General features: G+C 35.6%; 2 protein-coding genes across 11 annotated transcripts in view; one reads left to right on the top strand and one right to left on the bottom strand.

Annotated features, from left to right (window-relative positions):
• The window catches only part of CASK (calcium/calmodulin dependent serine protein kinase), a 381,795-nt gene that overhangs the window by 188,904 nt on the left and 179,504 nt on the right, over window positions 1–13,387 (top strand). For all 10 annotated transcript variants that reach the window (XM_058535677.1, XM_058535675.1, XM_058535673.1 and 7 more), the window contains one exon: window positions 1,691–1,763. In XM_058535677.1, coding sequence (XP_058391660.1) covers window positions 1,691–1,763 — 73 coding nt within the window. The remainder of the gene's footprint in view (window positions 1–1,690; window positions 1,764–13,387) is intronic.
• Window positions 10,228–11,262, bottom strand: GPR82 (G protein-coupled receptor 82). The gene has a single exon (XM_058535681.1). It carries the CDS (start codon window positions 11,260–11,262, stop codon window positions 10,252–10,254), a length of 1,011 nt encoding a protein of 336 aa, XP_058391664.1. The 3' UTR covers window positions 10,228–10,251.

Below are 13,387 nucleotides of genomic sequence, written 5' to 3'. Positions count from 1 at the left end.
GTAGGTATAAGCTATGTCCACATTACCTAGTTTAAACTTACCTGCTATTCCAATATTGTCATCTAAATGCACAAATAGGCTATTCTTAAATCTTTAACTAAATTTAACAATTACAATAATATTTAATAATAACAACTTAACCTTTGTAGCATGGTTTAGAGTTTACAAAGCACTTTTACATTTGTTACCTCTGCCATTTCAGGCAGTCACAGATCCCCCAAAGCTTGATTTAACCAGGAAAAGACCACAGTACCGAGTTAAGAACCCCTAACTTAGAGAGAAACTTAATTACAGGCTGCACTGGCCCAGGCAAAGAGTATATGACCACAACCCCTATGTGTGTGCATTTGCAAAGTAAGAAAAATTGAACATTACAACTAAGGACTGCATGAGCCTAGCTCTCTGCTTAGATAGAGCCCAGTGGTGAGAAGACAATGATAAGTACAGGAACAAAGTTTGGGTTTTTTTTTTTTCCCCTACTTTTCATTTAAAAAATGGAACCTTCTGATCAATTGTAATACATGAAATAACGCATATGCTAATTAGAGGGACATTCATGTGAGTTTGGTTAGATAGTAGCACACCAAAGAGGGAACTTGATGGAAATGTCTTTTAATTGTAAAGCAGGAGTGGGGAAATTTTTTTTTTGTCTTGAGTCACAAGGTCATTTGTAAGTACTATTAAATTAATTACTTGGTTCATATTTTAAAGTGTGGGGAATATAAGATCTGGAAAGATAAAACAAAACTCAATAAATACTATAGGATAAATAATGTTGAGTATTTTGCACTTTTGTGTCATGGCTGGTTGGGAAGGAAAAGGGGGAAATGAGAAAGGAAGAGGGATAATAGGAAAAAAGAGATATGAAGGGAGTAAAATGCAGAGGAAGAGAAGATGAGAAAGAGAGAAATAGCGGAATTACAGACGAAGAACTTTAGAATTGAGGGAAGGAAGTCAAAGTAAGTTCTGAAGTAGTACTGAATAAACTACTCTTGTCACACGGTGTTGCTGGTTGACTCTGTTACCACTTTTTAAGGACTGTTCTTTAAAATGCTAACTCCTCCTTTGTTGTTCACCTGGACCCAGTAGGGAGCCACGTGAGGAGTCTGACTTCCTAAGACTTAGGCCCAGAATAATTCTGCTTTGTTCAAAGATACCCCAACTAAAACTTGATTATGTTGCAAAAAGAAATTGTAGGCATAAGGGGGCTCTTCTCTCTTGTTTGTCCTTAGAGCTAAATGGAAATAAGGAAGAGAGCCTGCCTCTGCTGGCAGATGAAATGCTCCTACCCCTTTAGTCAGAATCCTTGGTGTACCTCTGAGCACTGTTCACTTAATAGCAATCCAGTGTAACTAAATAGAATTAACTGAGTATCAGAGAATTGATTTTTTTTCATGTTTTAAGCTTTAATTTTTAGTTTGCAGAGCTATTTTACTTATGAACTATGTGAAATTCTTTTGACTTAGATATCTTAGAAAATATAACACATTATTTCTTTATGAAGCACATAAAAAGTCTGCCAACTTTTTCATTATTAAGCCTCACATTCCGCCAATCTTGTCTACTCAAATGAAAAATGTCCATGGGCAGTGAATATGAAAGTGGAAGTTACAAACTAGGAACACTGTATGTTAAGTTTTAAAAATGAAAGTTATTTTTACAGTTTTAGGTTTCTTTTGTTTTTCTACAGTCATTACATGAGACAGATACTGGAAGCTCTACGCTACTGTCATGATAATAACATAATTCACAGGGATGTGAAGGTAAGTCATTTTTATCACTAACTTCAACATTTGTGAAAAGAAACTGACTTATTATAACAATGATAATAATCAGAAATTTTTCTTTAATATTCTTATGAAAAGCAGCTTAATTTTACTTACAAATAAAACTTTTATTTTTGGAGAGTCATACTAATTCTTAATAGGAACACTTTTTTGTAATTTCGGTTTCCTTATTTGTATTAAAATGTACATGCATTCTAAAACTCTGTTTTTCCTTTTTTGCCATTGTATGTGTAAGAGAGAAATGGAAAATTTAACAAATAGGAAGAACCAAACAATATCCTATACTAAGTTAATTGGGGGGAAATTAGAATTTGGTTTATATAGTAAAAGTTCATCATACACTTATATTTTTGTAATGTTGCAGTGTAGAATAGTAAGCATTTTATTTTCTTTGCAGGTAGTTTTTAAACATAGTCTGAAATCATAATTATAAATGTAATATGATTTGTACCCTTAAGAATATGAATATTACTATTATTTAGTCTTTCTGCCTGTTTGATCCCAGTATCAAGTTCATGAGCACTGTCAGTGTCTGGCTCCTAACAATGTCAGGCAGAACATGGAGGCATGCAAGAAGGGAAACCAGTGGGCCTTGCTCCTGATGCCCACACCCTTCCAAGGCGTCAAATCACTAAGAGCCCCTGAAGTCTCTCTGGCCCTGTTGTCCACTTTCGTGCTCTGGTATTTTGTCACTGGCCTGTCTCTAACCCATAGCATCCACAGACATGGTGCTCTCCTTCCCTCAAGATGTGCTATCAAAGACCTGGCTTCTTTAATGATGTTAATGGTTAAGAAAATTAAGTAGAGTTTAGTTAAATTTTCTATAATGCTTGGGAAATTTTAACTGAAATTCTTGTGGTTAAAAGCTGAGGGAAAGCATGAGCAATTCCAAAACAGTGTAGTGGCATGTCATAATAGCAAATGAAAAATCATTAGAGAAATGTACAAAATACACATTAGTGTAAATTAGTTGTAAAATATCTTATTCATTTTTTTCAAATGTGGTGATAAGAAAATTATATTGTTATTATCAACACTCAATACTGAACAACCCAGTGGATACATAGCACTTTTATAAAAAAGTATTCTTCAGTTATGCAAACAAAATGAATAAGTGTGGAAAAATAAAAGAAGGAAAATTGTCAGTGATAGTAGCATGCTGTGTTATTCTTTTGCATTTAATTAATAAAATGCATATATACAGAGTAAAATACATCTCCTTGTATATAATATAAAATATATAATGACAAAAATGATAATTTGAAAACTTAAAATGTGTAAAATAGATTCTTAGTTCATGTAATAGCATTATGTTAAAAATGCTTTTGCTTAAGAGGCATTTCTATTTTGAATTCTGTTCTTGAAAGGTAATTATATGATCATATAATAAATAATGATTGACAACATACTCTACTGTAATACTTTCAATAATGTAGTCAGCTTTTGATTAGCCATGGTATTTAATGTAATGACAATGCAAAACCAAATAAAATCCCAAAATGGTTATATTTGAATACTGTGCTTCACCTTCTCATTTACCTTCTGATTGGTTGATTCAACAAATACTCGAGTGCCTATTTCATGCAGAATACTATACTTGGAGCCCTTAAAGGTATTACGGTCTCAGTAGGGAGATGAGGCAATGTATCTATTACCTACGGCTACGGATCAACACACACCAAAACTTAGTGACTTCAAACAACAGCCACCATTTATTTGCTCACGATTCTGCAGTTTAGGCTAAGCTTCACAGAGACTGCTCAGATTCTGTTTCACAGGCTGTTGGCTGAGGCAGCATGGCTAATATCCACAAAGGCTTCACTCACTTTTCTGGCATCTCAGCCAAAATGACTAGAACAACTGGGAGCTGGCTGAGCCCTCTTCGTTGTCTCTCATTTGGGACATCTCTCTCTCTCTCCCCTTCTCTCTCCCTCCTCTCCCTCTACATGGCCCCCTCCCTTCCAGCAGGACAGTGTCTCAGGGCTCCAAATGAGCAAAAATGGAAGTTGCCAGGGCTCTTGAAGCCTGGGCCTGGAATTGGCACAGTATCATGTCCTCTGTATTCTGTTAGTCAAAAGGTCACAAGACTAACCTGGATTTAAGGAAGAAAAATAGATTACACATGTTGGTTGGAGGAGCAGCATATGTGCACAAGGATAGGAGAACTTGTTTGTGGCCGTCTTCACAGACAGGCAGAACAAATAATTATTGTCCAAGGTAGAGGATGGGAAATATCATTAAAAGACAGAGTCAGAGAAACTTCATGGAGAAGGTCACATTTGAGCCTGGTCTTGAGTCATGGGGTAGTTATATGGAGACGAGAGGACATTTCAAGTAAAAGGAACAGTGTGTGCAAAGGCTCAAAATTAGTTTTGCATTGGATTTTATTAAATTAGTTTATCTCTAAGGCACTTGCCAAATAATTTTGAGGAAGGGAAGTGGGAAGTAATTCTCAAACTGCAAATTAGTAAGAGGTCAGAAAAGGCACCATTGTTCAGTTGGCAAGTGGACTCAACACAGAGCACATATTAATATTGATATTCTTTATATTTCGGTACCTGAGATCTATACATTTTGCATGGGTAAATGGAATACTCACATTTAGCTAACTGGTAATTTTGAATCTGGGTGTATTTTTCTTAAGACATTCATCCAAAAAAAAAATGTATTGAGTGCCTACTGTGTGTTGGACTCTATTCTAGGAACCAGAGCTACATCAATGAACAGAACAGGTAAAATCACTGCCCCCGTGGAGCTGACTTTCCTAGTTCAGGGAGACAGACACTCATCAATGAGCATAAATAACTCAACTATATAGTAAGTTAGAAGGTCAAAAGGACTACAGAAAAAAACCAGAGCAGCCACAGGGATAGGGAGTGCTGGAGAAGGAGTTGCAATTTTAAAAAGGGTGATCAAAGCAGGCCACATTGAGAAGATGACATCTGAGCAAGGACTCAAAGGAGGAGAAAGAGTGGACTAACTGATATCCAAAGGAAGAGTGTTCTGGGTAAAAGGAACAGCCGGTGCAAAGGTGCTAAGACAGGAGCCTTTTGAACAGGATTCCTGTTCAAGGAATAGCAAGGAGGCCGGTGTGGCTAAGGCAAAATGAGCAAAGGGGAGAGTGGACAGTAGATTATGGTTAGAGAGGAAAGTTGGGGAGGGACTTGGACTTTTACTCTGAGAGAAGTGAGGATTCACCAGAGGTTTTTGAACAAAGACAGACTATGATCTGACTGACCATGGTAACAGCACTGCATAGCTTGAATTGAAGAGGAGCTTGGTAATAGATTGAAGAGGAGCCCAAGGGTGAAAGCAGCGAAACAGGAGGAGTGCTAGCAATGGAGGTGGTAAAAAAGCAGATTCCAGATATATTTTGAAGGTTGTGTCAACAGGATTTGCTAATATAACTTCCGTAACTTAGGTAACCCAAAGTAGTTTTATTCAGGACCTTGTTAATAGGGGTTTTCCAACGTAGTGGTCATTATAAAACTTTGGTAATACATTTCACATGGCTAATCATTTAAATTTTTCACTTGATGTATTGTTAATATTTTTGCTAATAAAGCAGCCTATTAGCTTTTTTTCACATTCAGACATCATATATTCAATGACTTGTCTGTATGTAGATTTTGGTTTTCATAGTTAAAGTTTTTGTCAAAGTTTTCTTCCCTTTTTCTTAGTAAAGAAAATAGAAGAGCATTGCAATGCTTCATTCCTTCTAGAAAAATTTAGATTATTTAACCATCTGTTTTATTTAGCCAAGAATATTCTCATATTCTCTCCCTCCCTCCTTCTCTCTCATAATTCTTGGCATATGATCCAAAAGCATTAGGTTTCTCAAAGGTGCTAGCATTATATTGATTAATGATACTTTTTTCTTTACTTGATAGGTGTTTCTTTTTGAAATCATCATAAATGAGTTTTAAAATGTTTGGTTTTATCAAGTTAGATTTGAGCATATGGTGCCACATGACCTGTAGTGGAAAGTGCTTGCTTTGGAGAAGCAGTTTCACATGAAATTGCATAAAAAGTAATTGTATAATCCTTTGAAATTTGAGGAGGTGTGTCATCATAGTACAGGGTTTCCCAACAGCCACACTAATAACATTTTGGACCAGGTGCTCTGTTGTGGGAGGCTGTCCTATGTGTTGTAGGATGCTCTACCCACTAGATGCCAATAGCGATTCCCCCCAGTTGTGACAACCAAAAATGTCTCTAGACATTGCCAAATGTCCCCTGGGGTGCAAAAGTCACCCCTGGTTAGGACCCACTGTCGGAGTATAATGTTATAATTCTCATGCTTTGCCTCCCTACAGGCATTAATTAAGGTATACATGCAAATTTCTTTTTTTTATGTCATCTTCTTCCCTTTTATTCCTCTTTCTCTTGTGAAAGAATGTGAAAACTTCCGTTATGTTTCAGTGTTTTTCTCTTTTCTTCCTCTTACCCCTAAATTAAAAGTACTGTACTTTAGAAAGAAATAGTACAGTTGTCAAGATAAATGCAACTCCTGGCTCCTTGCCTTCCTTCATTGGCTCTGTTAAGTACTGAGAGTTGCTGGAATTTTCTTGCCTCTCCTAACTCCTGCAAACAGCCTCACAAAGCATCACCAGGGCGTGGAGAGATGAAGCAATCCTCAGACCTTTCTGTGGTTCTGACCTACTGGCATACAATTTTAATAACTGAAATTGAAGTTAAGCAGCTTCTCTGAACGCAAACTGCTATGCACACAATCACTTTCTGTTCTGAGTGGGGCCTGTGACCTGGAGGTTTGGGGGCGCAGTTAATTCTCAGAACTGTGCAAAACCCCAGTCCCACAGACACTGAGCCAGAAGCCTCCACCCAAGCATTTCTGTGTGTGCTTCCTTTAAATGGTTTTCCTCGCTAATCTGGGAACACGCCTGGCTGCTCTTTCGTCCCCTTCTGGTCTCAGTTCTCCTTTCACCTGCTTAGGGCCAGACTTTATCATAAACGATGTTCATCATATTACACTAGTTGCTGTACCATTGTGGATTTCTTCCTCTGTTGCTCTTGGTTGCTGACATTTCTCTCACATCTCTTACCACAACTCCCCAAAGTCCCTCATGTTATATGGAAAAATTGAAATTTTCATTAAAATGAAAGCTTATTTTATTCTTTATTATAAGAAGTACATTGGTTAATCTTCTGTATTACTTTTGTAAGGTTGTTGAACATAATGTGCATGTTCAGCTTGAATGTGGGGTTTTAATAATTGTACTTAGAAAAATCTTATGAATTATAAGATCATCTTAAATTTATCTTGTATTTCTAACTGCTATGCTTTTCTTCCCCTAAAAAAAAAATCAATGCCTTGATTTCAAAAGGAAAAAATGACTGTTTCTTTTGTTTATTAGATGTGAATCCTTTCACTGATCCTCTCCTTCTGAGCCAGCGGTAGCAAGCATGTGTGATATAGCCAAAGAGTTTTTTCTATCAGAGTTTTATAACTCTTCCCACTGATATCAATTCAGTTTGAATTTGGGGGCAGTCAGAGGAAGATCTCTGGCATTAGGCTGCATGATTGAAATGCTTAGCAAATTGCCAGTGTCCCTCGGTGCTCCCTTTGTGGTTTGCCAAGCAAGCTTTCCTTTCAGCTTATCTTCCCACATTTGTTCTTAACAACTCCCACCCTTCAGACTGCAAGGCCAGGGTTAGGCTGCTGCAGGAGTCCTTACCAAATCAGAACAGGCTTGAGATGTTCCTCTTGTACTCAGGGAGTAGAAACTTACTTCCAGGTTGAGTAGTCTATACTTAATTTTGTTTGTCTAGTCCTAATGGTTTGCATTCCTGATTAATAGTTTCAAAGCTACCTTAGTGAGAATGTGTCTTTAGAAAGAATAAAAGGGGAAATAAACATTTGTTATGCCTGTTTTCTAGAGTTAAGATGTAATCTTGTTAGCCTGTAAATCAAAATTGGGGATTTCTGAAATTGTGTTTGACTATAAGTCACAGACACATTAAAAAGACTATTTTTCTAAAATCCACACTTTAAAATTAGGGTTAATTTAGGAAGTGATAGTCCATATAAAATATTTACCATGACATTAAATAGCCAGTTCTTCAATTACACAAAAAATTCAACGTGATTTAGAATCACCTGTTCAAGAAAGCATCTGTAGTGTAAAGATAAACATGGTGATGATAAGCTCAGTGTATAGTTCAGTACAGAGAATTAAAGTGGGGGTTTTCTCTCAGAATGAGTAACTTAAAGAGAAATTACATACCACTTTTCCTGCCTTTTTTAAATGTAGGAAACTCTACTTTGGTAATATCTTTTATCTTTTATTTAAAGTAGTGGTGATAAAAAGGGATTTTTTTAAGTAGTGATTTTTAGAAGTTACAGACATTTTTTTAAACTCCTAAGTACAGTGAGATTTAATACCGTATAATTTATGTTAAATGAAAACTATTGATCATCTTCTCAGTTCCTCTTAGTCTAATGAGTTTTGGTTTTAAACCTTGTGTAAGAATAAAACTAGTGGTAGAACTGTGGAGAAAGATGGTGTCTCAGAAGCTGTCCTAGTCGACTCAGTTATTCTGTGATTCTCATGTCTATGAAGCTAGTAGATTGGACACCTCTGTTTCTAACCGGCACTTAGAGAGTCACATGGAGTTCCCAGGTCTGCTTTTGTCTCTGCAAATTAATCAGCCAGAAATCAGATTGCTGCTATAAAAGAATAGATATACACTGTAAATATTTGAAGCCAGCATAAGTTTTTTTCAGACTTTTCTCTGAACATTTTCTTCTCTCAGTTAAGCATTGAAGTAAAAAAGGAGAAAAAAAATATTTACTGTTTGTTTTCTATTCTTTTTTAATGAAAATTTCTCAGATGTGCTGGAAAAATCTCTAGTGATTTTGAACACGTGGCTCTTGGGGAATCTGTACAGTGAATTGCTTCTACATTTTTAATTCAGGAACAAAACATGCTATGAGATTAAAGGCTTGGAAGTGCTATGTGAACTTACTTTAAACTTCTTGAGCACTGAAGAAATTACTATGTAGAGAATAATTGAGTCTTTAAGCAGTCTCTAATGAAGTAGCAGGTTACAGTTCACGTTTATTCAACTTCAATTTTATTCAACGGTTTTTCTTTGGGTCTTATCTGAGCAGAGAGTGCAAGTACCATGAGAGGAGAAATAGAAAATGGACTATAGCTCCAAAGGTGCTTATGATCTCTTTAGGAAGACAAAACACACATTTTTTAAACTATAATGTATATAATACAGAATATAGATTCCAGGATTACATGGAAGAAAGAAATGACCATTAAGAAATGCTTACTCTTTAAATATTTACTTAGATATTGGAGAAAATTTAAGCGACTTACTTAATTGTGCACTTCAGGTTTTTTCATCAGTAAATTGACATACTTTAGGGTTGTGATAATTAAAATAATAGATGTAAAGCATATAAGCAGCGTGCCCAGCACATAGCAAGTACTTACTAAATGATGCTACTCATAATAGTAACATCATCTGGTTTAAAATAGTACCTATGAATTACGTAGTATTTTTCCATTCTACAATTGAAGAAATTAACTCTTCAAGAGGGTAAAGTAATTTGCCTAAGATTCTATGGCTAAATAAGAGGTGGAGCGTAGGATTGAACCCAGGGAATCTAACTGCAGAGACCAAACTCTGAATGACAATACTATTATACTGCCTTATTATTCATAGTTTATTTCACAAAAATTAATTGAACATATCTACATGCCGGGTACTGTTTGTCATTAATAACAACATTATTTATATTGAATACAGAGGAAAATATGCAAAATGTAATGGAGATCGGCATATAATGACATTGTATTAGCTTTTTATTTTGACAAAGCCTAATCCAAATATTTAAGCATATTTATAAATAACATCTGCTTAATAAATATTAGAACCAATGAATATTGCTTCTCCCAGTAACATGAGCCAGATAATACTAAATGAATAATGTGTTTATAAAACCTTGGACTTTTACCTGTTCATTTAGATAGGACTTACGTGAGGAAATTTCTTATTCACTCTTTTTTTTTTTTAACTCATTTTTAAAGTTTTAAAGACACTAACCATAGATAGACCTTTGTATTCTAACAACTAGAAAGCAGAAAAGTCATAAACAATTTGCTTTTTTATCCTATAGTCGTGAAATACTGTGTTCTGAATAGAAGCATCCATGGTTGAGTTCAAACAGAAAATGGTCTGTTGGTTTCATATGCAGTGGGACCCTTTCAATATGCTTGACTCGTGCCTCTGCAAGTCTCTGCCATCTCAACTTTCAGTATAAGTAGAACTGAAAAGTGAGGTTTATGATTATTTATTTATTTATTAAAACCAAAGAGGTTTTCTCAGTGCCTGTTGTTAACTAAGCTATGACCTGTTAATAACGTAGTTTAGTGTCCCTAATATATTCATATGAACACTTTGCTATTTGGTGGTGGTTTCCATTCAGAAGTCAGCTATAGGGTTGTATATGGGGTGAATCAGATTTTGTAAAGAGATTATATAGTGTCTTCTTGAATGTTTTATCTAAAAAAAGAAATATAATGGGGTCTGTGCTACTTCTGGCTGATGCAAGACAGGTGAGGATGTTTTTTATTTCGATTAAATAATTCAGTTGCTGACAGTCCTCTCTTTGGTGTAGAACATAAAAAATGGGTTTAAAAATGCTATAAGGAAGGAAGCAAACTATTAGTAGAATCTGGATGACCAAAAGATGCCTTTTCACAGAACTGTAAGTCAAATCTTTCTCTGTAATGGATGTACAGGTCCTTATTTTTCTCAGATGGCTGACAAAAGAGTAGTATGATGTTAGTACTACTAAAAATGAAAATCCAATAAATGTAGTTCCAATGAGGCCTGCAGTCTGAGAGATCACGGCTCCTAGTTCCATCTGCCGATTGTAGCACAGAGTCTCTTCTCCTTCTGTAGCCTCTACAGCTGAGTAGTATATGATAACTGGAATAATTATGCCTAGTACAACTCCCCATATGTAAACACACAGTTTTCTAGCAAAGTTGGGCTGGCGAAATTTTTTCAGTAATTGGCCATAAAATATTTTCTCGTAGCACGAAGGGGTCTCTTGTATGGAATCCTTTTTCATTAAGGTAGCATAGCGGCTGATGGCAATCCAACTCAAAATTAAGAGGCTGACAAACATACTTACATGCATGGATAGAGTTCCCAAAAAATTGACCACCCTGCATTGTGCAGATCGATAGTCCCATTGAAAACCTTTCAGGAAATAGATACCCATGAAAGGCATGGCACTGCACACAAGTAAGTTTGCAGTCACAAGATGTGCCAGGTAGATGTGCGTTGATGTTTTCTTACCTATTTTTGTTAAAAATACCCATTGAGAGAGAGAATTTCCAAAGAGACCAATGATACAAAGGAACGTATAAATAATCGGTAGAGCCATGGAGGAGATCATGGATGGTTGAATACATGTTGCGTTGTTACTCATTTATATCAGATTTGCTTGAATTTTGTCACAGGAGCTGGAACAGAATTGCAGATATTTAATATTAAAATTTTAGATAATATTTAAGCTGAATAGTTCTTTAAAAAAGAGCATTGGATGAAATAAAATAGCAACATAGGGGCCGGCCTGGTGGCGCAAGCTGTTAAGTGCATGCGCTCTGCTGTGGCAGCCCGGGGTTCGCCGGTTCGGATCCCGGGCGCGCACCAACGCACTGCTTGGCAAGCCATGCTATGGCGGCATCCCATATAAAGTGGAGGAAGATGGGCATGGATGTTAGCCCAGGGCCAGTTTTCCTCAGCAAAAAAAAGAGGAGAATTGGCAGATGTTAGCACAGGGCTGATCTCCTCACAAATAAATAAATAAATAAAATAGCAACATAAATGTATTGGATAGAAAGTATAGATGCCTTCTCACCTTCTCTAATCAGGATTATCCAGTTGAAATAAAAGCAAAAAGTTGATTATTGTGGATAGTGCCTTTGTCTGAAAAACAAAATTTGATATAAATAGTTAAATGCCTGAGATTTATCATTTTGTATTAGAGGAATTTATAGTTCTTATATTAGATTGCAGAGCAATTTGTAAATGACGATTGATTTTTCCCTTGAAAGGTAATTAAAAAAAAATTTAAGGCACATGCAAGCAATACATACTGGCCAAAGGAAAGTGTTACAAAAAGTATTTTGTGGCCACATTAATGGAAGACTGATTTTTAATTATCACCTTAATTGTACATACATACTTTTCAAAATGTTGTCTTTTCATGGCTAGGTTAAAGCACTTCTCTATAGTCTAATACTATTAGAAGAGTCTCTTTTCATATTTCAGAAGTAAACTTCATTCTACGTAAACAAATACTGAGGCAAGATCTTAAATTGAACAGAAGGAAAGTGTAGTGACCAAGGAAGACACCAGAATCCCAGGGTCTTTACCAAAGGGCATCAGTAATTTCTTAGTTCAAATATTTAATGCTAAACTATCATACTTCAATAAAAAGTTTACTTTAAAATTCTATGTCAAAACTAGTTGCTATGCTTATTGGTCAGAGCGCCCTCATGTGTCTTCGTGTGTAATTTAGTATCTTGGTTTTTCAAAGAATGTGATGTTTTTAGAAGATAATTTAATCATAGCATAAATGCAAGATGTGGTTTTTGCGTTTTTATGTCTTATTTTTAAATCTTTCTCGCTTCAAAGAGTACACATGAAACGTTGAAGAGTCATACAGACTCCTTTTCATTCTTATTTTTTTCATTTCCTTATTTCTTTCAGGTGGGATTAATAAAGAAAAGTTATTGGATTCTGGTCAAATAAGAATCATGAGCTCTATTCAGAATGTGCCGCATTTCTCTGAGTTTTTCACCATAGCTTTCTAGGTAGCACATTCTCTACTGTTTTATAATCTAGAGTGGGGATTCTCAATCTTTTTTTTAATTACCTTCTCTCTTTTGATAAACACAAAAATTTTACCATACACTGCCTTCTGAGATTTTTTATATGCCCCCAGCCCCTCAGGGCTGTTTTACTCTCTGCCCTTCTTCAGAATTACAGTTATATTTTTTGCATCTTGGATTCACGAAATAGGGATTTTTTTCCAAATGCACTATTATAATTTTGAAGTAATTTTTTAAACCAGAGAATCCCCACCTAAAGACTTGAAAGCTTGAACGCTGTGCAGTGTCTCTAGGTTCAAATACTGAGACCCTTAATTAATGTCTACCAGTGTCATTATCATTTTATTTTATTTCTTTGCACTTTTTATTTAGAATATAGTCCATGTGCTTCAGAGTTAGTTGGTATCTGAATTCAGTGCAACCTGACAAATTGGAATCTGGTTGCAGTTAGTGTATATCCAGTTGTAAATATATAAAACCTAATCTGTAACTTGATTGATTTAAAAATCAGTCGTATAGACAGTGAAATAAGCCAGTTTATTTCTTAAGAAAAATTTATCTGATCAAAGTAGATTTTTATTTTACATAAGGAATGGAGCTTCCTTTTATGATGATATAAAAGAAGAACACTAGCCCCCGCCTTGTGTACATAATGCATTATATACTAAAATCTGTAAAGGCAATAGTGCTTCTGTATTAATAGATAGTATTCCTTTT

The sequence above is a fragment of the Diceros bicornis genome, chromosome X (assembly GCF_020826845.1).
Source record: "Diceros bicornis minor isolate mBicDic1 chromosome X, mDicBic1.mat.cur, whole genome shotgun sequence".
Classification (NCBI taxonomy): domain Eukaryota; kingdom Metazoa; phylum Chordata; class Mammalia; order Perissodactyla; family Rhinocerotidae; genus Diceros; species Diceros bicornis.
The sequence above is the reverse complement of the archived record's forward strand: the minus strand, read 5'-3'. Positions and strand labels throughout refer to the sequence as shown.

Bases quoted from the DNA above. Each gene is read 5' to 3' on its own strand.
- GPR82 (XM_058535681.1), bottom strand. From the start codon at position 11,262: ATGAGTAACAACGCAACATGTATTCAACCATCCATGATCTCCTCCATG.